At 40.9% G+C, this 26,899-nt stretch overlaps 3 protein-coding genes across 6 annotated transcripts in view; 2 read left to right on the plus strand and 1 right to left on the minus strand.

The window, feature by feature from the left end:
- Positions 1 to 2,350, plus strand: part of LOC307032391 (uncharacterized protein) — a 257,009-nt gene extending 254,659 nt beyond the window's left edge. Inside the window, exon 16 of the mRNA XM_079670323.1 lies at positions 2,066 to 2,350. Within this exon, the coding sequence (XP_079526449.1) occupies positions 2,066 to 2,235 (170 nt within the window). The 3' untranslated portion in view covers positions 2,236 to 2,350. The remainder of the gene's footprint in view (positions 1 to 2,065) is intronic.
- Positions 2,351 to 5,160: 2,810 nt separating this feature from the next.
- LOC307032540 (uncharacterized protein) lies at positions 5,161 to 11,190 on the minus strand. 4 transcript variants are annotated; one of them, XM_079670591.1, is made up of 10 exons: positions 10,759 to 11,190; positions 10,464 to 10,559; positions 9,044 to 9,161; positions 8,422 to 8,940; positions 7,911 to 8,215; positions 7,482 to 7,668; positions 7,153 to 7,397; positions 6,829 to 7,000; positions 6,505 to 6,611; positions 5,161 to 6,298 (listed from the first exon to the last, which is right to left on the minus strand). In XM_079670591.1, exons 6-10 carry the CDS (start codon positions 7,541 to 7,543, stop codon positions 6,144 to 6,146), a joined length of 741 nt encoding a protein of 246 aa, XP_079526717.1. In that variant the 5' UTR covers positions 7,544 to 7,668; positions 7,911 to 8,215; positions 8,422 to 8,940; positions 9,044 to 9,161; positions 10,464 to 10,559; positions 10,759 to 11,190; the 3' UTR covers positions 5,161 to 6,143. The 4 variants fall into 2 exon arrangements, 2 of the variants coding, with proteins under 2 accessions (XP_079526717.1, XP_079526718.1); XR_013806293.1 differs by lacking the exon at positions 7,153 to 7,397.
- A 6,126-nt stretch (positions 11,191 to 17,316) lies between these two features.
- On the plus strand, positions 17,317 to 25,860 carry LOC307032995 (piggyBac transposable element-derived protein 4-like; the record flags this gene model as incomplete). Its single annotated transcript, XM_079671264.1, has 2 exons — positions 17,317 to 25,288; positions 25,400 to 25,860. The coding sequence occupies exons 1-2, from the start codon at positions 24,229 to 24,231 to the stop codon at positions 25,858 to 25,860; spliced, it is 1,521 nt and encodes a 506-aa protein (XP_079527390.1). The 5' UTR covers positions 17,317 to 24,228.
- Between the last annotated feature and the right edge of the window lie 1,039 nt (positions 25,861 to 26,899).

Raw genomic sequence — 26,899 nt, forward strand, 5'->3', positions numbered from 1 at the left:
TTGTACATGACTTTTGGTCTTAATATGCTAGAATTCTTGCTAGCGTTAGCATACAGGCTATTGCATGCTTATTGCACAGCTAGCATTAGCTATATTTACCTTGTTTACACTTAGCGGTCATATTAATCTGTGTATGTAACACTTGCATGCATGAGATCATTAAGTGCCTTGTAACTTCTTTTTGTATAGTGTCACTCCGTTTGAATGTCAGTGGACTGCAAATAAGTCAATAAAGGAACATGGCTGCTCATTCCCTGGCTCTCAAAAGAGATTGGCTGGCTCTTTAATCTATGTTCACACTGACACAGTACAACACATAGAGAGATAAACTCTCAACTAATGGCTTATTACTTGTAGAATACGGTCATGTAGAATAAGGCATTACTAATTGTTTTATAATGACTAATAAAGAGCCAATATACTGCTAACATGCATCTTAATTAACAAGTGAATTTGGTGAATTTGTGTACCAGAAAAGTGTTACCAGAATATTTGGTTGTTGGGTTATGTAAATAGATGTAAGTCCCCCCTGCTATTTATTTGGCGTCCCCTAGTTGATTATTTACATTGATCCACATTCCTTCTCCTTTATATATGGATATATTATATTTTTGGACATCAGTACTGTCTATGATGCAAATGTATTTTGAATGTATACATATTTGGTATTGCTTGCCTGTCCATCCTGGGAGAGGGATCTCTCCTCTGCAGCTCTCCCCGAGGTTTCTTCATTCATCGTTTATTTGGAAGTTTTTCCTTGAATTATGTGAGGGTCTAAGGACAGAGGGTGTCATATTCTTTACAAACTGTAAAGCCCTCTGACACAAATGTATATTTAGTGATTATGGGCTATATACATAAAATGTGATTAATTGATAGATTTAACTATTCTCTTATTCACATTATGTAAGAAGTGAAATTCCATTAACTCGTCCATTATTTAAATATCCTTTTGAACTTGAATCTTATTGTAATATTACCTTGTTCATGTCCTTTGTATTATTATGTTTTGGGATCAAACACCCAAGTTCTTGTTACTATCTTCATTGAAAAAGGCAAATTTTATTTTTGTTGGTATTGGGCCTTCAAAGCGCTCTGCGAAACTACACCTAGGATGGCATGTGCCCATGAAATGAGAAAATTAAAACTTTGTGTTAGAGCAAAGCCAAATACATCATTGGAAAGGCCTTGATCTGCAGAGTGGCGTCGGTCAGTATGAAGGTTTTCCATGCCTCCTGCTTTGAAAAATGGACCTTTAAACCTTGACCTCAGTACATTAATTCAGCAACAAAAGGGACTACAGACATGGGGCCAACTGTTATAGAGAGCTCTTGACCTCAGCTATCCTAGGTGTATAACCAAAAGGTTTGGCATTGTTACATATGGGAGAATATAGTAAAAAAATCATTGTCACAATTAAATATATATATATTTACAATCTAATTAGATATATGTTAACCAGCCCTCTATACTACTATGTGTACTCTAAATGTAGTATTTACAACTACTAATTTAAGACAAAAAACACTTGTATTTTTTAAACTACATTTCCCTCGAGCAGTGCCATGCTGTTTTATTACAAATCAGCACCATAGTGGTAGTTTTCAAGTTTTATAAGAAATAAGTTTGAGAAATTATATATCTACCAAAAATATCAAATATCTATAACTGCCGACTTAGTAATTACAATTTACACAACACCAATAGTATCCCACAGAGACCCTCACCCACAGGAGGGTTGAGAGGGAGGATAATAGGGTTGATAGTGATGGCAGAGCCTCTGTTGAGGAGAATGTTCTCTAGACTGAGAGGACGAGACAGGAGGGACAAGCTGAGTTCATTCTTATACAAATAAATATACATATATTTATATGAAGCTCAGCGCAAGTTCGGGCAGGAAGACCTATCACTTCGTATTGCGCGTCATGGCAATACTCGCTCCCTTCACTAAAGGATAGGGAGCGCCACTCCCCACTCCTCAGCTAACCTATAACTTCCCTCCATTCACAAGCCTAATCATCGCACCTGTTAATCCCTCTATATATGCTCTCCCCTTTTCCATCAGCTGTCTTCCAGGTGTCAACGCGCAACCCTCCTCCAGCCCTTCGCCTCCTGCTTCCAACTCAGGGCCAAGCTCAACCTTCTCCCTTCCAACCGGACCTAACCACTTATCACCACCACCAGTGTCTAGCACCAGGGGGGTTCATCGGAAACGGTTCTTCCCTTCCCGAATGACATCCTACAAAACCTGGGCCTAATCGCCAAACACCATTTCATTCACTTGTTATAAACTATCATCATTATGTTTCATTTATATAATGTGACCCGATAATAAACATGTATTCCATACATCACGTCTCTCCTGATTGAAATATATATATATATATATGTGTGTTACTGATGGATGTTAGTACTGACTCACTGTTTCACTACTATCCAATGTTTACATAAACTCTGTAGGCCTGCAGCAACAGTAGCCTACTAATACTACGTCCTAATACTCTGTTAAAGTTAAAGTACACGTGTACTCTTGTACAGTAACAGTACTGCAATATCCATGTGATGCAGTACAGGAGAGTATTCAGTATCAGAGAGAGTAAACTAAAGTACCTGAACATTGTACTCCAGTTCAGTACTGAGTACTACACTCCACCTCTGTATACCGTATATAGCCCATTCATGTGTACTAATGTTCTACAGTACATATACACACATGCACATGTATATGTACATGTATATATGTATATGTGTACATAAGAGCTCTGCAGAAACTCCACTGACAGTCTGCAGCCATGCTAACCTGCTAACATGCTAACACAGAGTAAACGGTGTTGGCCTATATTATGTGTGTTTTTTGGTTGGCAATACTTTAGGTTTGCCAAAATGTAGTGTAGGCAAATAATATTAGTTTACTACTAAATATAACATATATCTATTCCAGACAGATTAATTATTGTACTGTTGAAATAAAGCATGTGATGTGAAAAAGTTAGGCTGTTTGTTTATTTCATAGATATTTAAGCTAGTAGGCCTATTACGAAAATGGTTTTTTTTTACTTCCGGTTTGCAAAAGAGTTGTAGGATCGTAAAATGACTTTATATGATATCTACCACAGCCAAACTAGTCATTAGACTACTTACTTATGATCTTTCGTAATGAAAAGCAAAGATATTGTGTGTGGGCACATAGGCCTACACGTAATCAGTTCAAAAAAAAAAATGCGGTTCTGCAGCTATGGGTTTTGCAGAGCGGTTGGATGTTTTCCGCTATCCCTAACCAACAAAAAAAACATTTCCTAATAACCTAAGGAAAGGTTATTAAAACATGTTCCCATTGTTTTGCTATCAATCACACCTCAGTGTTTTTCTGTTGAGAAATGGGGTGACACGAAGCAAAAAAAGATGAAAAAAAGATGGAAGCTACATTGGCATTAGCAGCGTCCATAGCAACGATAGTAAAAATCGAGTAGGCCTATGCAATTTCAATTTACAAATTTTTTGGATGGAACTGTTATCAAAAGTGTAATTTTTTAAACTTCAGCATTATTTAAATAAATGCATATGAAATACATAAAGATGGCTAGAGAAAGATTTTCATATTATGTGCATAGGCCTACAGTAACAGGTGAACATAACATATTTTGAATGATCAAGGATGCTTAGAGAGCTTACGAAATGAAGGACAACACTGTTCTTATTAGGATAATATATACTATTATGAATGGGAAATCATTTGTCATTAATGACAATATGCCCGCTGTATTTATAAATCGTGATTTATTACAACTTTCCATGCTCGCTTCCGATGTTACACGACTGCTCCGGACCAAACAGCTTTCGCCGGTTAGTGACGTCACGCACGTCACGAGTAGAACACTTTTTGAATAATACACTAACTATATGGCTGATGTCGGACTCTGGCTCGGATATTTCGACAGCATCGAGTGACAGTGAGTCGTCAATAGACTCGGTACACTTTCAAGAAGAGGAGGGTTTTATTGAAGAGGATGCCGGTGTGGTGGAATCAGATCATGCGGGCGAGTCTAACGTGGTGGAACCATACCAGTTTGAGCCACAGTATTCAAGTAGCGGTAGAGATACAGACGGGAGCGAAAATGGGGACGATGATCCTGGATTTGGCGGAGATCCGGTGCGGCAACAGAACACAGATTGGTATACATTTGACTTTAATTCATAGAGATTCTCAATAAATAGTAAATAAATAATAATAAATAGCAGGCACACTTGGCTCAGGCAACAGAACACAGACTGGTATACATTTGATTATAATTCATAGAGATGTTCATATATAGTAAATACATAATAATACATAGCAGGCACATTGGCTCAGGCAACAGAACACAGACTGGTATATATTTGATTATAATTCATAGAGATGTTCATATATAGTAAATAAATAAATAATAATACATAGCAGCTATATAAGTACAGTCCATTTACCATTTACTGGTATACATTTGATTATAATTCATAGACACTTGGCTCAGGTAACTGCATCACACTCTGCTAGGCTTGGAACTCACCACAGATGTAGGTCTCCTCCTAAAAATGCAATTATTTCTCAACTATCTTTTGTACATTTAGGTGTACATGTGAAAAATGTACAATCATGGAAACAATTGAAGAGTGCCAATGCTGCCAAGAAAAGGATGTCATGGTGGCCAAAATGGAGGAATTCAATGAATATGAGGGAGATGGTGCAAACATAACCTGCGTAATAGATCACCCAGGATTCCAATCAAATTGTCTGGATGTTTGGGTGATGCAGACAGCCTACCATTATTATTCAAAGAGTGACAGACAACAAGCAGGTGATCAGCCACGTAATGAGTAAGTTACTTGTGTTCACAAATTTGAAGAGCTCAGAAATTTGATGTATTTTTTAGGGCCGGGACTCGATTAAAAAAATTAATCTAATTAATTACAGGCTTTGTAATTAATTAATCGCAATTAATCGCATTTTTAATCACATATAAATATTTGACCTGAGAACAGTGAGAAGCAATTTTTTTCACATGGATTTTAGTATACCATTGAATAATGACTGAATACATAAGCTTAAGCAACAAAACATTGTTTATTATTTTCAAGGATGTACTTAACCAAGACCAACAGAAAAGTGCAATTGTTGCCATAAAGTGTAGCAATAGCATATTTAGGAATATAGTACATTTCAGAGATTCAGGTAGCCTATAGGTAGGTAGACCTTCTGTAAACTATAACACTTTGTTTTTTAAGTATAACACAATACTTTCAAGTACATTCAGAACATTGGAAACCCTGACTATTAGAAAACATCTCTCTGTTGCTTCAGAGGCCATAACAGACTTTGTTGATTTAAAAAATCTAATCAATTTCAGTCCAACTCTCTCAATAACCTTGGCTAACGTCCGCGCTAGCTTCCACGCTAGCTTCCACGCTAGCTGCTATATGTTTTGCATTGAGGTGATACTTAAGGCTTGATGTGCTGCGGTGATATGCGAATTCCTTTTTGCATAATTTGCAAACAACTGTGCTCTTATTGACGCTTCCATCCGTCCGTTTATGTCCCATCCACGGGGCCAACCAAAGCGGTCTCATCAGCTTCTTCGTTCATGTTTGACTATTGTTCACTGTGGTTTGTTGTTGTTTGAAGTCATGAACGTTAGTTGGTGTTCCAGTATAATCGGTACCCCTGAAACTCATCCAGTGAGAAACGTTCCGCGGTGCAAAAATAAGTGCGATTAAAATGCGTTAATTTTTTTAACGCGTTAATTTTTGTGTAATTAATTAATCTTAATTAACGCGTTAAAGTCCCGGCCCTAGTATTTTTGGGAAGTCATTTTTTTGGGGTTATTATTTTTGGCTCACTCTGGCAAAGTGACAGAATAAATAGATAAATAAGCAAATAAGGTTGAAGTGATTACCATTGACATTTATGATCTTGTATTTTACAGAATGTATCGCTATGTGGCATACCGCCAGCTAGTGAGATTTTGCTGGGGAATACTTGGTAAGAACCACAGAATTCCACTGCCATCATGTGCCATTAAAAAGATCCAGGCGACGTTTCCATCTGACATCTACACGTCGTTCAAGTATCCAGCACTTGATTAGAGTCAATAACAAAACTGATTGTCAGTTCAGTGATTAAATCTGCTTCTAAACAGCGCAACAGCCTCTCTCTTGTCTGGTTTTTCCCATCGACTGCTGAGTGGATCTGGGACATCGAAATGTTCCTCATCGACATTGTTTTCGCACAAGCGTAGAGTCTCGGTCAAGAGTTCGGTAACATACTCTGCAAAAAAGATGTTTTATAATCAAGAATTATATACTATATTTTCTAGTCCCCCAATTATGCATAGCATGCCCTGAGGCACTTTACATAATTAATCATTGTAGTTGAAAATGTACACTCCATTCTCACATAGCTCAATTTTCAATATTTACACAATAATGTTGTCCAAGATTGAATCTTTTTCATTAATTTAACTACATGACCACCTTTCTTTGCTTTGGGGAATTTCACCGTGTATTGGAGTTGTCCTGTACTGGTTTTGGCATGCTTCCTGCCAGAGTTCTCATTGTAGTGCAGTGCTGCTAGGATCAACCTACAAAATAAATACATTTATTGTATAGAGAGAGAAAGAGAGAGAGAGATTTCATAGGAATTTTAGCATTTGCAGGCCATTTACATGCACACAAACCCATAGATCTCACTACAGGAGAGGGGAAACCCCCAAAAAAGAAGAACTTGGCAAATAGATAAATAAGCAAATAAAGTTGAAGTCTCTAGTATTTTCTGATGAGATTCATATTATACTTTACCTGCAATATATGCCAGTGTACGAGTATGCATACATCTTTGGGGCAAACTGGTTGACTATACTGTGGTATACTTCCACCCCGTAGGTTTGCTGTGAAGGTGACATCTTCTTGACATCTCTGACAAAAGCTTTCTGGCTGACAACTTTATTCAGCTTTAGTGCTGGCACTGAATCTGAAAATACACAATCAAAAAAGGATATAGGATATACGATAATAGAAAAAATATTAGTTCTTCACTGCATATCATTTTTCTTTACTGAAGACACAAAAACATTCCAACACAACATTTGATGAGTGTTCCATTGTCGTAGAAAATATTATTACCTGCTTTGAGCCATTTTTTCTTGCGGTTCTGAGCTGCAGGCAGCCGACCATGGGCACATTTCTCGAACACTCTGCCATGTTTGGTGTGAATGTTTATAATGTGGTTGTTGAGGGACAGCCATTTTTCAGCAATCATTTCTCCATTTCCATCCGCAGTTGATACGGCACACCAATACAAATGGTTCAGACTGGATTGTATCCATTCCCCAATATCGGTACATTTCTTGTCCTTTGCAAGCTTTGGTCTATAAAATAGAAAGTTCAGTATTTATTTATTTATTTTAAATTGGAGAATTATAATTCTACTATAGTTAAAAAAATTAACCTACTTTTTGCAAGGTGCCAAACGTCGAACCGATGGCCCACAGGTTCTTGGTTTTCCTTCAGCCATTTGTTGATCTGTGTGTGTCTGTCTGTCACAATTGTCTTCATGACGAGGTTTTCACTCTCCAAGAACTGGACACATCGCACAAGCCCCTCTTTTTCCATGTGGACACTTGAAGGGACTTCATTACTCTGGAAATACATTCAGAACACACATAATATTTTATAAAGATGGCTATCACAGAGCATTTGATTTTCAGCGGTCTTATTTGTGAACATGGTTAATGCTTTAAGCTTGAAATGCATCAGCCAAAAAAAAACACTCCTGAAATTATATTGTCTTGGGTTCGATAGAAAATATTCTCAGCTGTGTTTGGCTATAAAGTATTTGGAGGAGGCTATTCATAACATAGGATACATTCACTAATACTGACCTGCACTAATTGAACATCCAACACCTTGTTTATTGTGAGGTCTTGTATGGTATAGGATCCATACTTGGCACAGTGACCAGGGCTATCACAGCGTCCATCCCCTCCTAACACCAGTTCTTTGTGTTTGTTCGTCTCCTTCAGTTTCTGCACAATGTTGTTCCGATTCTTGGTCCAGACTGTCTTGATTGCAGGTTGAAGGAATTTCTTCTGATGATTCAGAAATGTCCTTGTTGTGATGGTGTAGCAGTTGATGGATTTCAGTACCCTCAGCACTTTTGTTGGTGATGTACCAGCAAAAAGAATTCCTGCTGACAACAACAGATTTCCAGCAGGATTTTTATCAATTAAAGGTTGATTCTGCCATGACCAGTGAGAAAAATATATTCATTCAATTTTCTATCATACTATACAACCTGTATGAGTATCTCATGAATAGGACCACCTGTCAATCATGGCCACAAATATCATTCTCGAATACATATTTCGCATGGTCATCATTTAAAAATATTACCTTTGAAAACCACAATGTTTGCAGTTTTGATGGATTTCCACAAATGTCCCCATTGTTCTCCGAAGGCGACCTGGTGAGTTCTCTTTACACATCGGACAATGGGTGAATAGTGACATCAGGGAAGACATGAACACAAGCAGAAGCTTACCCCTAAGAGGATCATTGTCGTCCTGGTTGTCACTGTCCCTGTGAAATGGACAAAGAGTAAAATGATCAAGTCTGCAATAAATGGCTGGATCCGACCCTGCATAATGATAATGTAGCAACATTTAAAAAACATGACAAGACAATACTCATCAGTTGACGAATCAGATTCCACGTCTGATGGGCTATAAAGATGATCATTTTGATTATCCTCTTCATGTTGGCTATTGTCGGCCTCAAGCTCTTTTTCCTCATCAATTATGTCCCTTTCAGGGAGGTTTAGCTGCAGGTTGCACTGAATCCCAGCATCCACAGTACTTGTGTCATCATGTGTTTGTGTCCCAACAGTACACCCAGTTGGTTTGACTTCAATTCCTGAAAATATTATATATAATATTATACAATGATATATATACGCATGTTACATGTATGTGTATTTGTATCTTACATATCAATATTTAAATATTATGATACTGACCTTTGGAACAACCAACATGGATTCGAACTTGCTGTCCAGCTGACCTGAAACGTGGTCGTGCCTGCATGGACTTGTGGTGTATTCGTGGAGGGGGGTCCGTTTGCACATCAATTTCATTCTGAAATGTACAAAACACAGCACAACTTTACAAATATATTTTTGAAACTAGCTTGAAATTGTATTGAAAGTGTTACAGGATTGGCCTGTCACTTCAAGAGTAGCAGCAGCAAGGGGTTGTGGGTTTTGGAGTCTGTGTGTGTGTAAAAGGTGATGGCCAAGGCGAAGTGCGAAGGTATGAAGAGAGACACGAAAGCATGGGCGGACTGGGACACAAATTCAGCCCGGGACGTTCAGATGCACCGGCCCACGCGTGCGGACCACCCTTGTAGCCTACAGATAAATTATACATCCATGCTAATATACTGTTATGGTTAGATTCCCCAGAGTCAAGCCATAACTGCAGCTGTCTCACTTTCCTCAGGGTCAACTGCATAAGAAGAAAATCAGCAATCAATTAAATTACCAATATTATATCAATATCAAAATTCGGAAAGGAACTGCTTGTCTAATTCAGACCTATAAAATAAATGCAATAGTGAATTGGCCACAAATCTCTGTCCTTATTATTTAATATTATTTAATATTATTATTTAAAATGATAATATTATATAATTTAACTTGGAATATCATGAGCATATGACTATCCTAATGCATCTAACTTTATGCACAATATAATAGACTGGCCAGCCCTGCAGCCCGTTCTAGGTTCTGATTGGCTCTTTAGGTTGGCATTCTAGCTTCTAACTGGCTGTCCAGGTTGTCAATCACAGCCGTGGGCAAATTATGCTAGTCGTAACATTGCTAAACTTTTTCATGACGGTTTTCTCAGGGAGCTAGTCTGATGAGTTGACCTCTGACGCAGGCCTCGCCTTCTCCCAGCCCAGCCCCTTCAGTTAATGTATTAGCCTACTTTCAAAAACATAAGATTGACAACCTATCAATAGCCCCGTAGTCTGTATTCTATCTATATGGCGCTGGTCTGTAGGCCTATCCGATACAGTGTCAATGTAACTGATTACTGTGAAGAACGTGAATACACGGAGGTTCTTCCCACGGAACCCGAAGCCCCGTTTTCATGCTTTTTCCCCTCGAAATGTCTGGGCAGCTGGTCACCGGCTGACAACGAGCCAAGTCAGAAACCCGAAACTACGGTTTTACTACGGAGATACCGTTAGTAAATAAGGTAACACAAGTTTATACATAATATAATATCTAATAACATTCATATTACAACATGTGGTTGAATTGATTGAGAGAGCAATGCTATAAAATCAAACAATTAAATATATGAATTATGTACATACATGTATGTGATGAAGATACTAATTGTATTTTTACACAGTCCGTTCTGTATACTTACTGGTGTAGACACAGCTTCCTCCCCAGTGTGGAGGTCCAATAGATTGTCGTTATCCTCAGTTCTGTCAGTGGCTTCATTGAACAAAGTTTCCAATACCTATGTAATAATATTGACATTTTTCATAATTTGAAGCGGTTGTAGGCCTATGAGGTATAGCCTACTTTTACTATAAATGCTGTGGGCAAAGTGCATGCAATCATATATGGCATCATGACTTCAACAACTCATAAATGTGTGAGATTTGACATGTCATTTTGATTCAGGCTTTATGCTTAAAGCAAGTAGCGCGGCTTACCTTCGCTCCCTCCCTTTTGACGAATGCATTTCGCCGTCTCTTTAGTGGAGGACTCTGCATCGGGGGACGTGTAGGAATCGGCGTGGTGGCTTGTGCTGGCATTTGGGGTCTTGGCAGTATTGTTGGAACAGCATCTTTGTTCAGTTTGAAATTCTTTTTTAATCCAATTTCCAGCATTGTGGACTGGTCGAAACACGATCTTTCAAAGGGCTGCCCACAAATTGTAGGTTTCATCGACCCCGGGTTACCTGGACCAGCAAAGTCCGCCCTCGTACGACGCACTTGTTTGGTCCATATACGCGACATTTGATCATTGTTTGGCCACAAAAACATCCCATAGCCAGATTTGGAGACAGCCCCACATCCCCATACCACACATCGCTTGCCGATTATTCTTCGCGTTTTGTTGTTGTGCATCCTTTGTTTTAATATTTGCCACTTCAAGGCATTTAAACAATGGTGACTCAGCTGTGTTCTGCTCAGCTGTGTTCTACTCATGACGTCACCGCCGGAAATGACCGAAGTTGTTGTTTCCAGAGCTACGAACGATCGTTACTAACTGACAACATTTGTATGCTGTTATAATCGTGATTTATTAAAAAATACATCAATAATAAAAAAATATATGGCACATTTCACAATACAAATGCAACCTCTATCATATACTAAGCCCACTAACAGGTGCTAAAAGCATTTCGTAAGCTCTTTAAGTGTTTGTGTTGAATATCATTTTATGACAGCAATCACAGCATGGGAATTTATTGTGTCAGAAAACTTCAATAACATCAAATAATGTAGCCAGTAAAGTAGGTATGTATAGCCATAATAACTGCCAGTTATTTATTTTATTGAAATATTCAGAAATAAATACATAGGCCTATATGCACACATACTTTTACATAGAAATACAATCACAATAAAAGACGACAAGAAACAGCTGGGGAGGGAGAACACAACTCCAGGTGAACAGAATCAACAGGAAACCGACAGACAAGTTTTCAATTTCTCCTTGCACGTTGAAGGGCAGTGATCCTATTTTTCACGTAGAACTTCACCGCTATCCAGCTTCTTCCCATCAGTGCTTCTGGAGAAGCTGTAATGTATGCAATGCAGTCCAATTTTCCTGGTACTTTCCCAGATGTGATGAAGGTCATTAATGTATCTTCAACAGCTTTGACCTCCGCACGAGTCCAACTCCTCTTCTTTGTGGTTTCTAGTGAAAGAAAGAAAAGACAATCAGGCATACAGACAAGTGACATACAACATTATTGAGGGACCAATGAGCTTAATATTCTCTTCTTCTCTTGAGAACAAAACCCTGTCCCCATGAGATTAACTATATAATTGTGAAATAAATCAAACATTGTAAAATGAGCTGCAGACTTGTCTATTAGTCGCAAAGATGTTTGTCCCTATTTCATGTAATCCAGCAAAATATCCTGGGTAGGCTTCACAAAAGCCTCTTAGGTTAGCCAGGCATCAATATCAACCATGAACCTTTCATAAGCCACCTAAACGCAGCTAAAAATATATATTAAGAATAAGATGCTGTGCACTGGTCTGGTTACCTGAATGAAACCTGGCTTATACCCAATCATTGATTTAAGTTCAATGTGCCTGGTATCAAATGTATTATTAGTGTGTGAAGTCAAAATGTACCCTCTGTTTTCATCTTCTTCTTTTTTGGCTGTTCATTCAGAGAAGACTGGGATATGGCATGAGGAGGAAGAATACCGGATTGTGAGGAAGAAGAGGAGAGAGAGGGTGAACATGGCACCAGATTGAGAACGAAATAAATCTCTTGCTGCTCTGCACTGAGGGCCTGATGTTGCTCTGGAGCAGGTCTCTCTTGCTGCTCTGCACTGAGGGCCTGATGTTGCTCTGGAGCTGGTCTCTCTTGCTGCTCTGCACTGAGGGCCTGATGTTGCTCTGGAGCTGCTCTCTCTTGCTGCTCTGCACTGAGGGCCTGATGTTGCTCTGGAGCTGGTCTCTCTTGCTGCTCTGCACTGAGGGCCTGATGTTGCTCTGGAGCTGCTCTCTCTTGCTGCTCTGCACTGAGGGCCTGATGTTGCTCTGGAGCTGGTCTCTCTTGCTGCTCTGCACTGAGGGCCTGATGTTGCTCTGGAGCTGGTCTCTCTTGCTGCTCTGCACTGAGGGCCTGATGTTGCTCTGGAGCTGGTCTCTCTTGCTGCTCTGCACTGAGGGTCTCTTGCTGCTCTGGAGCTGGTCTCTCTTGCTGCTCTGCACTGAGGGCCTGATGTTGCTCTGGAGCTGGTCTCTCTTGCTGCTCTGCACTGAGGGCCTGATGTTGCTCTGGAGCTGGTCTCTCTTGCTGCTCTGCACTGAGGGTCTCTTGCTGCTCTCTGCTAACGGTCTGTGGTTTCTCGGCTGTGGGAGTTTCAGATGCAAGTTGATGGTCAGTGGAGCTCTCTGTAATGCAGGTTTACTTACAGTTTTTGTTAAAATAAAAAAAGGTTGTCAAATGTACGTGGGTTTTTTATTGATATATGTACTTAAAGGTGGGGTAGGTCATTTACTTCAGAAACACTTTCTGTTATATTCCATGGAGTGTTCTTAACATCCCGATAGCAATGAATATCTTAAGTGCTTTGACAAAAAATCCATAAAAAAATGTCATCTGTGGAAGCCGTAGTGCTGTAAAACGCACGACCAATCATCTGAGCCGGCCCGGCTAAAATAACTGGATGGCCTACCTGCCTGTCAGCCTTCCATCTCGTGCAATAACTTATCTCGTGCCCTCATTGGTCATGTGTGCGTTCCTGTGTGTTGGAGGAGGGGCCCTGTAAGGAAGTCTGAAGGAAGGGGCACATTTTTTCGGCTGCGTGCTTTCAAATTTTAGCGCACTCGAGCTGCTTTCTCCATTCTTACCTACCCCACTTTTAACACAATCTTTTGAAAAAGAAAATACTCTTACCCTTTGCCAAGAGCAGTGGCGGCCGGCCCATATCTTCCCACATGTTTGAATGTCATTAAAAATAAAAAATAAATACAAAAATATATTTCCCAAAAATATATTTTTTTATTTTTTATTTTTAAAGAACAAGGTAAATATTATATAGTTGGTATCAGTCAAATGTATAATCTACAATAAAATCTCGTTTAAAATTGTTTTACGATGTCTAAAGTTACTGATAAGTCACATGTTTCCTGCCTGGCCGCAGTGTGTATCATTAGATCATTACCCTCTCTCGTCCGGTCGGTAGAAAAGAACCCTCAGCCAGAGCAGCAGGAGCCAACAAGCTGACTGTTGCTATCTGTAAACTATGCCGCCGAAACATAATTTCAGCCAATCTGCGTCGTCAGATCTGATGCTCAAAGGGCACCCTTTTAGCGCCCTGGCCTGTGTGTCTGTAAGTCTGTCTGTAAGTCGCTTGGACTCGTATCCGAGGTGACGCTACAGTAGTTGTCTGCAGGTGTAGACTCCGGGGCTAGTGGATCGCTGGAGCTGTAGATTAACATTTACATGCTTATTGTAGTTGTAAGGGCAATGCCTGTGGCACCATGGAGCATATGTGTGGGCAGGAAAGGAGTGATCAGAGGGTCGAGTTGTCGATTCTTGTTCAGTTTTCATCTTCCTCACCCTCTCAGACATTGAGTTGCGCGCGCTGCTAAAGAGACGCGCTGCCATAGAAACCAAACAATGGTGTAGCTGTATTAAAGTCCGAGTGGAAACAGTCGTGAGTAAATCTGATTTTGTCAGAAATCGGGAGAAATGCGGGAGTGTCCCGCAAAAATCGGGAGGGTTGGCAAGTATGACACACACACACACACACACACACACACACACACACACACACACACACACACACACACACACACACACACACACACACACACACACACAATGTTCGTATTTAGTCTCCTGATTTTAAATGCCCTAGTATGGTTTTGTCACCATTTCCATAGCCCCACCGAAAATATTTTCCAACAGCCGCCACTGGCCAAGAGGTATTCATAAGCCCTCCGCATTTGGTCCAAAAACCTTATGTTGTTAGGAGGGGGGGGCAGATGGGTTATTACATCAGCAGCCCACCTATTTGAAGGCCTTTTTGGCTTGCCATAAAATAGAATTGGCTTGTAGCCTAGAGCCTCAAGTTTCCGCACCTGAAATGAACAAAAGCAGTTGACACACATTAGTTTGACCCGCTACCTTAAACTCATTAATACTGTTTATTTTGGATTATTATACAAGCAACATGAAGGTATCTTGCATTGTGTAAGATTAATTGTTATTTGCATGCAAAGGCTAAGGTACACCTGCTGTTTCAACAAAATCATTATTTTACAAAGAACAATACGCATTGTTGCTCTTTTTCTGGACCAAAAACACTGTGTGGGGCTCTCACAAAATATTTACAACATTTAAGCATCACAATCAGACGGGGTCAAAGAGGTAAATACGATCACTGTAAGATGTAACATCTGACAATAAGTCTATATTTTCAAAGGCCTGGAGCCTCATTTATAAAGGGATACACGCAAAAAAAAATGGCGTACGCCGTTTCTACGCAATGTTTGCGATTTATAAAATACTAACTTGACGGGAAAACGTGCGGTCCTCCACGCAAACTCTAACCCATGCGTACGCAATAAGCACAACAACAGGAGAGACGAGAAACTGCGACACCGTTGGCAGAAGGAAGAATGGAGAGAAATATGTGGAAATAATACCATAAATAAAATGTTACCTCTCATTTATCATATATGAAGAATTCATTTTCAAACGCTGATTAAAGCCAATCTTAAAATGATTAAACAAACGCCTGTTTGAGACCCCTCAGTGCACACAAAAACATAACTGGGAGAAATAAATAAATACAGATATGTTATTTAAAACCACCTCAAATATGTTGTGTTAATGTTATGAAATGTTTTCTCATAAATGATGCGGTAAGCAGGAGGACAGAATTACGTCTAAACTGACGCCGTTTTGCATTTCTATAGGTTGTAGATACGAGCATGGTTTTATATACTATCATATTTAATCATGTTTTATGCCGTTCGCCAAGACTTGATAAGTCGCTCGTAAAACACAGGAGGTATGGAAACTGAGAGCACCATATGTGGTAAATTGTACGGCTAATATAACACAACACATTAGTTGTATTTCCTTTAACTGCTGGATATAGAGTTGCTGCAGGGGGGGTGAGATGCACAGGCTGCAGTGGAGACGCAGCTGATCGACAGCTGGGACACAAACCCCCAAATACAAAAAAATAATTCAGATCCAGTCGTCATGACTCCACTCCGGAGGGATTCCCCGATCATTTATTAAAGTTTCTCATCAAGGGGGGGTCTCCTGTCCCCGGTACAAACACACTGCCTGAAGAAGGCTATGTGTATTTTTTTTGTCATTATCCTTCTTCGAACCACTTATTTATTTATTTTGGTGACGATCCGATCCATACTGCTACTCTGGTTCAAACTGCATCCACCAAACAATATGATTTATCTCGACCTCCCCAAAATAACCAAAATCTGACACGATGTGAGATGTCTTTTTGAACTGTTCTGTCGTCATTTCCTGCTATCTTCTTCATAAAGTCAGTCAAAATGAATGAGTGAATGGGCGCGCTGCATGTTTTCCTGCTCGCCTGATTTGGAGTCTGGCAAGCTGGGCAGGGCCTGAACTTAGGTCGAGTCATGACAAACAAGTATAGAAAAACAAAAACAAAGAAATGGACTAACAACAGAAAGATGACAGATAAGACACATACACAGGTACACAGACAGAGATACACAGACAGCAACAGAGATAGGACAATTTCACAACAGCAAGGACAGGGAAACAACGGGGACGTGGCTCTTAAAAGTGCCTTTGGATTGATGCATATATGCATATTGATGATATAGCTCATAACGGTGTTTGGCTTTCACTTAGAACTCAGAAGAATCTGTTGAGAGAAGAAACAACAATTAGGAATTGAACACCTTACATTTTACAGTGGCGTTATCTTATCAAATAATTAACAACATCAACATAGCATGATTACAAAAAGACAGTTTGGAGCTATGGTAACATAGGTTACTGGAAATACATTGTTAATGGAAACCATGAAATTCCCTATGACTGTAACCTGTAAGATCATATCTGACAAATAAAGGTCACCTAATATGTAAGGGGCTTGGCATTAGTGTCATAAACATGAAGGAATATTTCTGAACTTTTATGATTATTTAATTGTTTTTATTGTTGTGTCATTCATTTAATCAACTCTAACCCCATTGAAAACACATAACTGACACATAATAACTACATTCCTAAACAATCACAAATATTATTTCATGCAATAACAGGTGTCAGTCGTTTGCCACCTCTTAAATAAAGTTAAACTTAGAGTGGCTGTGGCTTTGAGAGGTGTAACAGCTAGTAGCAGCTAGCTAGCATTCTGCACGTTTGATGCAGCAAGTTATACTATGTTGAATGTCTTAAAATTATTTACAGGCAAAAAAACGACTACCCTGCACTTGTAAATGTTCCAACAATAGAGGTTTTTCAATACTCTAATTTCCCCTCCTCGACTCCTATCCTCGATACTTAGTCCCGCCCACAGGAGATGCGAGCGGAGGACTGAGGAGGGGAACCGAGGAGAGAGGAGGGGAAGCAGCAGGCGGTTAGAGAAATGAGAACTCCTCTCCTCTGAGCGGTCATTTTAAAGAGACGTCCATCAATGATGACAGGAGGCACAGCAGCCCTCTGTCTGTTGGACAGATGTGTTCATGACCACTTATATATTTACTTTGATTCATTAACAGTGCGGTATAATGAGACAATAACAGGCTACAGATGCGGACATATACACACACACACACACATATATTTATATAAATATATACAATTACAGAATCAAACAAGTATGAGAGCACTCTCATAATAATGTAACATAATCAGAGACTGGATATACCCCCCCCCCTCTCTCTCTGGTCGCTGAAATGGGGAATTGAAATGACGGGCCAAAAGTTGTATTTACAAGTAGCCTATTAAAAGTAAGCATAGGACACCAAACCAACTGAGACCTGTCTGTCCGCCGCATCTACGCATTGTACAACACACACACACCTACACACTGTACCACACACACCTACAGCTCCTAAAGCATAATCAGGCTGCAGCCGTTGTGTATTTTATTATGTGAAGCACTAAATGGTCTTAGCAAAATATTGACTCTTTGTTTGTAGATATCTACTAAACTACAGCAAATAAAGAGAGTAGGCCTGTTATACTGAGTGATATATATTATACACACTGCTCTGCTTTCTGCACGGACCTCACAGCTGTTCTCACTGTAAACCTTGCGTCGCCGTTCAAGCGGTTACTAAAATAATATCCAGGGGATAAATGCAGGGCTGTCATTGGCTGAGATAAGTCCGGCCGTGCGTAACACTTCCACCGTTCCCGGAAATGCATCCGCGGAAGAGCCGTGGAGGACCCATCAGTGTCTCCTCGGTTAGAGCTCCTCCAGAGAGCCTCCTCGATCCTCGATGCTCGGTCCTCGATGTGCATTTAGAGAAATTAGATGTCCTTCAACATGGCGCGCTGAAATCCATTTCCGGGTCACAACCGGAGGACCGAGAGGTCGAGGAGTCGAGGAGGGGAAATTAGAGTATTGAGAAACCTCTAATGTCTTATTGGTCCGACATAAGGCTGTTTGTGCTGAATATTGAATGATTTTCTCGAGTTCAGGCACATGTTCACGGTGTTTCTTACCTGCTGGAAGGATCGCAAATGGGCTTTAACATCGTCGCGTATAGATGACGTCACAAGTGTGTGCCGAACGCGCATAATTCAGTACCCAGCATGCATCATCTCAACTTCACATAAGAGAAAGAAATGCCTATAAACCTATTATTTTTGACTAACTGTCGCCAAGAACTATCACAGAGTATGACAATTACATTTTGTCATTTTGTATAAACTATATATAAAGAGCAATGACGTCTCGAACCATACGCTTCAGCTGAGAACGGGGAGCTGTTGCAGCGTCCATAGCAACCACCTCAGCAACCAGCAATGAACCTTAAAATAGGCATTTTCCACCGAGAATAAAAGGAAAGGTCGGCCATTGTTGTTGATCACGTGTTCTATGAGGGTCTATGGGACGCCCTGCCCGTAGAATCCTGACGGTCAAGGGGTCCGCTGTCCGCAATGAAGGTCTATGGGATGCCCTGCCCGTAGAAGCCTGACGGTCAAGGGGTACCCTGTCCGTCATAGGGTGACAGGGAGGGGCCCTGACCGTCCGTCAACATGTGACGGGTTGGGAGTGAGAACGTGTTGCGCACACACACACACACACACACACACACACACACACACACACACACACACACACACACACACACACACACACACACACACAATGTTCGTATTTAGTCTCCTGATTTTAAATGCCCTAGTATGGTTTTGTCACCATTTCCATAGCCCCACCAAAAATATTTTCCACCAGCCGCCACTGCCCGCGCACCAAGCCCGCTCTGCATAATATGCGGCAACCGGCTCACTAATGAGGCAATGAAGCCTTCAAAACTGCTTCGCCACTTGGAGACCAAGCACCCTGCATTAAAAGACAAGCCTTCGGAGTCTTTTGAAAGAAAAAAGCATGAACAAGAAGGACAGAAGCAATTCCTGAGGGCCACAACATCAACAAATGCGAGTGCACTGAGAGCATCATACTTGGTGGCTAACCGTATTGCTAAGGCTAAGAAGCCATTCACCATTGGTGAAGAATTTATCCTGCCCGCCACTAAAGACGTTTGCCGTGAACTTCTAGGAGAGGCTGCAGTTAAAAAGATAGCACAGGTGCCTCTTTCGGCTAGCACCGTCACTCGGTGCATTGAGAAAATAGCAGAGGACATTGAGACACAATTGTTGGAGAGGATTAATACATCACCCTGGTACGCACTCCAGGTTGACGAGTCTACAGATATTGACAACAAGGCAATACTACTTGTTTATGTGCGATATCTTTATCAGGAGGATGTGCATGAGGATATGTTATGTGCTCTATCGTTGCCAACCAAAACCACAGCCGCAGAACTATTCAAGTCGCTGGATGATTATATATCAGGAAAAATGAAATGGTCATTTTGTGTCGGCATATGCACAGACGGAGCTGCTGCCATGACCAGACGGCTGTCTGGTTTAACTACTCGGATTAAGGAGGTTGCACCTGAATGTGAGTCTACGCATTGTGTCATTCACAGGGAAATGCTGGCTAGCAGAAAAATGCCACCGGAACTTAACAGTGTATTGAATTATGTCGTTAAAGTTATTAACCACATTAAAGCACACTCCCTTAACTCGTGCCTGTTTGAGCAGCTTTGTGAGGAGATGGACGCGGAGCACAGACGCCTTCTCTTATACACAGAAATAAGATGGTTATCCCGAGGGAGATCGCTGGCCAGAGTGTTTGAATTACGAGAGCCGCTGCATAGATTTCTCTCAGAAAAAAAGTCACCGCTGGCAGCACATTTCAGTGATGAGGAATGCTTCACAAAACTCGCTTACTTGTGCGACATATTCAACCTGCTCAATTAACTCAATCTGTCACTTCAGGGGAATTGTGACAACTTTCTTCAAGTTGGCAGATAAAGTAGCTGCATTTAAAGCCAAACTGGATTTGTGGGGACGGCGCGTGAACAGAGGTATATTTGACATTTTTCAAACATTCGTGGGGATTTTGGAATAGACTGAGCCCGAGCTTTCATTCTCCCAGATGTTGCATGATCACCTGTCTTTGCTTTTAAAAGAGTTTGAGCGCTACTTCCCAACCGCAAAAGACACATGAACTGCCAAGGAATGGATCCGCGACCCATTTGTCAACAAACCAGGTGAATCAAGCATGTCTATGCAAGAAGAAGACGAACTGCTGGAGATCGCAAATGACGGCGGCCTTAAAAGTATGTTCCAGACAACAACTCTGCCGGTGTTCTGGATTAAAGTCAAGGCAGAATACCCTGAGATCGCAACAACAGCACTGAAAACCCTGTTGCCATTTCCGACATTCTATTTGTGTGAAGCGGGATTTTCTGCAGTGACAGCAACCAAAAAGAAAATTACGGAGTAGACTGGACATAACCAACACACTTCGGGTGTCATTGTCTCCCATTGTGTTGTATCTTATTTTGAAGGCTTTTTTAAACGTTACCATAGCGACCAGAGAGTGTTAGGGGGCAGAGGGGATGTTACTCATGTTATGTTGTTGGTACGATGTTACGAGGTGGCTGATAATAAAGTTGCATACGAGTACACAGTGGATTCACGTTCATTATTATATTTAGACATTAGACATTAAAACGGTCTGTGGCGCAAAAAAGGTTGGGGACCGCTGTTTTACACTATAAGTAATAGGTTTTTTTTGGACGGAAACTATAATTTAAATTGTTTTACTATGTTCAATCTGAATTTACTTTAAAATAAAAAAATTCTGTATTGATTATGACTTTCCTACAGCCAACTCACAGGTTTATCATTGCTTTAAGAAAAAAGATTATTAATTTACCTCTTTTTAGAAGTGAAGATATAGTCATTTGTTCTGGGAATGTAATTTTAACAGGTTAAGACAGCAGGCAGCTGGGATGGAAAGTCTCACATTCAAAGAAGGGCGGGGGTGATCTCAGGTCGCCTCACTATGGGGGAGAGAGAGGGGGGTGGCGGGTACATCATCTCTATCAAATAATCACTTTCGATGTTTATATAGTACACTGATAAAAACGAGTAAATGCTCTAGTAAATAACACTATGATTATGTGTTTAAATTATAGAAGAAATTACTAATAATTTACTCAAAATCTCTCCTTTTATTTAATGCGTTACTTGAATTTATGGAGTAATTTTGTATCTTCATTTTGATAAGTACATTTAAATCATAGCGCAAAGTGAATGTTAACTACAGTAATGTGTTGACCTACAACCTGTGAAAAGCTAGTAAAATGTACCTGGGCACTGCGAGTAAATAGTGGGCGACGCCCCCGATGAAGTCAGAGGAGTTTGCGCACGGTACAGACATTTGAAAAAAAGCAGACGGGTCCAGTTAAAGAGAGGGGAGCATGGCCCCTCTTCTGATATGAATACTCGTGGATTTTAAGTACTGTATATTTTTGTACTTTATTAACTCTGTACATCCCCGTTAGCTTAAACAAATGTTAGCTAACGTCAGTGTTTCAGCTTAGCAATTTAGCAAGTTAGCTAGTTAGCGTGCTTGCTAATTTAGCCTGCTGTCATGAACGAGGCACACACAACATGTAATGTTTAGTAGTTGCTTCAAATTAGTTAACAGTTGGCGAAATTCACCGTTTTGAATAAAACATGTGGAAGTGGGGCACCGCACTAGTAGTTCAGAAGAGGTTTTTGTTGGTGGTGTTCGCGCTACATTTTCAAATCCTGCTCGGTAGTTAGCAGTGTGTCGCCAAACTGAGTTTTCCTTTACTGTGGGAATCGTCAGTTCACTCACATGCTTCCAACTGTGTGTGATGCACATGTGTGCTTTTATTTCCTGAGACAGATAGCGGCACCAGATTCCTAAAAGAAGGGTATGTCAAATTCACTGCCATGGACACTGCTCTGTGGGCCAGTCTGTGATGCGGCCAGAGGGGTGATCCAGGAAGACTACTGGGAAGTTGAACTGTTGGTGCCTCCTTCTGTAGCGCGTTAAATTGAAGTTAAAGGTCCCATGTCATGCTTTTCTGGTTATTACCCATCCCCTTCTGTGTTATGAAGGTTTGTATGCATGTAAACGGTCTGCAGAGTCACAAACCCTCAAAGTACACCCTGTAGCGAGTAAAACTCTAACACAGAAAATACCTCCCCAAAACGCCTTGTTGGAGATACGTCATTGTCTTTTTGATTCTTCCGGGTACGCATGATGTCAACCGTACCCGGAACGAAATGGACCAATCCGTGGAGCCGTTACGTTACGTCCGCGGAGCCGTTACGTTAAGCCCCCGCTGATTGGTCCAAATTGACCAATCCACGGACTTCCTCACACACACACTCAGTGCAAGCAGCTCTGCTGATTTCTCCTCCCTGGCTGCAGGCTGATAACAGACAGTTGGTATCGCGGCAAAATTCTCTCTGCAGACCCATTCTCACAGTGTTTATCAACCTTTTTCTTACTCAATATCAAGCCACACTTATTGTTTTTGCTTCGGCTGTGGGTTTGTGTGTGCTCAGGGTGAGTTTGGCTGTGTTTCGCTGTGTATCGCTAAATAAGGAAACAACACCTCCACGGAGCGTTGCGCGATTCACAACGTCCCGACCAATCAGAGCACACTGTGCTCACAGGGAGAGTGGGGGCTGGAGCTACTGGAGCTACAACGAGCCGTTAAAGGCAGAGAGTGAAATTCAGTGAATACACGTAGTTTACAGAGATGCTGTATGAGAAACCAATGTGAGTTTGGAAAATTGCACAATATAAATCTATTCTAGTAGACCTCAACAATGGAATTATGATCAGTGGAAATGGCCATGACATGGGACCTTTAACACTAGAACCGCCAACGGGTAAATTTGACCTGCAGCTGTTTTTTTATTGTCTGTAACTTTTTTTCAATAAAATATTAACGTCTCCCAGTCCGTAGCTTTTCCTGAAAGTGTGTTATGTAACACCCTGTGTTGTTAAAAATTGTCAATATGAAGTCAGATTGAAAAAATTGCTATTTATACCTATTTTTCCGCCAGCGGGTAATATTTACCTCATAGAAATGCAGCGCTCCTCGTGCTATTGATTTCGCGGGTAAACATAAACATGACGTGTTGCTATAGCAACGCCTTTTGTCTACTGCTGTAGATAGAGAGAGAGATTGAGAGATAGATAGATTGAGAGAGATATAGATAGATATATTGATAGAGAGATAGAGAGATAGACATATATATAGATTAATAGATAGATAGATAGATAGATAGATAGATAGATAGATAGATAGAGAGAGATATAGATAGATAGAGAGAGCCGGTTATATTTCCTAAATGGACAAAAGAAAGAGACTCATGAACGTACAGGAGGCACTAGCGTTGCTAAACCGTCTGAGCGAAGCAGAGTCTGATGGTGGGGAAGTATCAGGACTGAGTGATGTGTCCTGGGTTTGTTCTGCCTCTGATGGGTCATCTGACAGCGATCCTGAGCCTCCGCGGAACGTGAGGCCGTCCCATCCTGATCCCCCGCTTGCAGATGGGCCTCCTGTACCAGCCCATACAGAAGGTATGATGATTCTTTTTTTTTATTTCCTACTTTTCTTCAAATCGTAGGCTATAAGATATCAAGGCATATAGATAAAGCCTTTTCTTTTTACAAATGATCTTTTCATTGCCTTTCGAGGATGTAATATTATCAAATAAATATTAATGAAATATACTTTAGTATAAAGTAGTGTTTTCCTCTCTCCTATTTAGTGTATGCCACTGAGCCGTCACCAGCCCAAGAGATCGGGAAAGATGGCACAGTGTGGACGGTCATGGAGCATTGCGGAGGTGCAGGGAGACGGCAGATACAGAACATCCTCACGGAGTCTGCTGGCCCCACACCACACGCACGTCACAACATTACTGACAAACTCACAGCATTTATGTGTCTGTGTGATAATGTAATGTTGGAGGAAATCCGTGATTGCAAAATTGCTGAAGCGCGGAAAGACAGAGCCACCTGGGGAGTCTCTATTATGGAGCTGAAGGCCTTTATTGCGATTCTCTATGTGAGAGCTGCATATTGTGGGAAGAACATTGAGATGGAGAGTTTCTGGTCCGAGCAGTGGGGCAACGCGTTCTTCAACGCAATACTGTCGAGGAACAGGTTTCGGGAAATCATGCGCTACCTGCGCTTTGATAAAAAGGAGACCCGCCGGTGCCGGTTGACCACCGACAAGTTTACGCACGTGAGGAAGGTGTGGGATCGTTTTGTCGAAAATTCTATCGCGTCCTACAGGCCAGGGTCCGACATCACTGTGGATGAACAGCTATTCCCGACCAAATCAAGATGTCCATTCACACAGTACATGCCCAACAAGCCGGACAAATTTGGCATCAAGTTTTGGCTGGCAGCTGATGTTGACAGCAAATACATGCTGAATGGCTTCCCTTACCTGGGAAAAGATGCCAGCAGGCCAGCAACACAACGGCTAGGAGAGTACGTGGTGCTGAGGCTGGTGGAGCCCTTTGTCGGTAAGGGAAGAAATATAACCACAGACAATTTCATTACCTCCCTCCCTCTCGCCAAAGCGCTTCTCGCCAAAGATACCAGCCTAGTGGGAACCATCAAGCGCAACAAGCGGGAGCTCCCACCCTCTGTGCAAGGGAGATCTGAGCTGTGCAGCACCAAGGTGCTGAAGAGCGACAAAATGGTGCTCTCAGTCTACCAGTGCAAGCCGAGGAGAAACGTGACAATACTCAGCACGCAACACCAGCATGTGGCCATCTCCACAGAAAGAAAGAAAAAGCCAGAGACTGTGGAATACTACAACCACTCAAAAGTGGGGGTTGACGTGCTCGATCAAATGGCTCGCCAATATTCGGTGAAAGGTAGGCTGTTATTGTTATTGTTATTATTATTATTATTATTATTATTATTTTAGGCCTATAGAAAACACTGCATTGGTCAATCGTTTTTACTAAATCCTATGTTTCTCTCAGGTGGCACGCGTAGATGGCCCGTTGCTGTCTTTTATAATATGCTGGATCTCGCTGCCATCAATGCCTGGGTGCTGTACAGGAGCTGCATGAGCCAGGAGAACATACCGAGAAGGGACTTCATGCTCCAGCTGGCACACGAGCTGCGCGCTGAGTGGATACCATCAAAAGCGCCAAGACTTGCGGACCTGCCTTTCAGCGGTGCTGGTGCAGAAGAGGACAGGAGAATGACCTGCATGGTGAAGGCGCACTGCATGCAGAATAAAACGTTCTGCAAATGTGTCAAGTGTGGGGATGCTGTGTGTGGCAAATGCACAGCCAAGGTGCTCAGTGTTTGCAACAATTGTGTTCGAGTGTTTGTGAAGCGTTGTGATCGATGTGTTCGTTCTTATTGTTCTTCGTTATTTGTATACGTTCTGTGTTATCTGCTGTTCAATTATATAACAAATACATTATTATATTAATTTATATTATTGTCATGTTTTTTTTTTTTTATGAGTAGAAGGCTATCAGACGATATGAAGCATTTTTACCTTTACGAAACACAAGCCTAACATCAAGCGTTTATTAGCGAGAGTGGGTAATATTTCTACCACAGAATATGCAGCGATCCTCGCGCTGTTGATTTCGCGTGTAAACATAAACATGACGTGTTGCTATAACAACGCCTTTTGTCTACTGCTGTTCCTATAGATAGAGAGAGAGATAGATAGATAGATGGATATATATATATATATATATAGATAGATAGATATATAGATAGAGAGATAGACAAATAGATAGTTATAGATAGATAGAGAGAGAGATAGAGATATATACCTAAACAAAACACAAGTCTAACACCAAGCATTTAAATCAGCACTGTAGCGATATTTTATACTTCATGCTATCTGTACAAACTATATAATATGAAAAGCTGAAAGTCCACAGATTATATTGGTATACATTTCATCCCTGTGCGATCAAAACTCACTGTTCTGTATGGTACATTGTACCTTGGAAATCAATAGCGGGTAAACTTTACCCATTGGCGGTTTTAGGTATACAGCGACCTCTGGCGGTTCTAGTGTTAAGGTCTAATCTTTGTCTATCTTTCTGTACTTACAGTAATGTGTGTTCGCTACAATAATTGACATGTCTGTTAAACAGCACCACGTTGAAGTTAGACGGAAGCCGCCCTCCCGCCTGGTGGAGCTTCTGGAAGAGTCTGCAGAGGAGCTGATTAAAGAGAACCAGGTAAATGTTCTGCCTGATTTGTGTTAAAATGTGTCTGCTGTTCTGTTTGTACGTGAATATCTCTATTATCTAAAGGTAAGTACAGTGGGGCAAAAAGGTATTTAGTCAGCCACCAATTGTGCAAGTTCTCCCACTTAAAAAGATGAGAGAGGCCTGTAATTGTCATCCTAGGTATACCTCAACTATGAGAGACAAAATGAGAAAGAAAAAAATCCAGAAAATCACATTGTCTGATTTTAAAAGAATTTATTTGCAAATGATGGTGGA

This window comes from Notothenia rossii (genome assembly GCF_949606895.1).
Source record: "Notothenia rossii genome assembly, chromosome: 3".
In the NCBI taxonomy this organism is placed as follows: Eukaryota; Metazoa; Chordata; class Actinopteri; order Perciformes; family Nototheniidae; genus Notothenia; species Notothenia rossii.

Coding starts and splice junctions, on each gene's coding strand:
- LOC307032540 (XM_079670591.1), bottom strand. CDS start 7,543: ATGGCTGAAGGAAAACCAAGAACCTGTGGGCCATCGGTTCGACGTTTG. Junction 7,001..7,152: donor GAAAAAATGGCTCAAAGCAG/GTAATAATATTT, acceptor GTGTATTTTCAG/ATTCAGTGCCAGCACTAAAG. Junction 6,612..6,828: donor TACACTGGCATATATTGCAG/GTAAAGTATAAT, acceptor TTTATTTTGTAG/GTTGATCCTAGCAGCACTGC.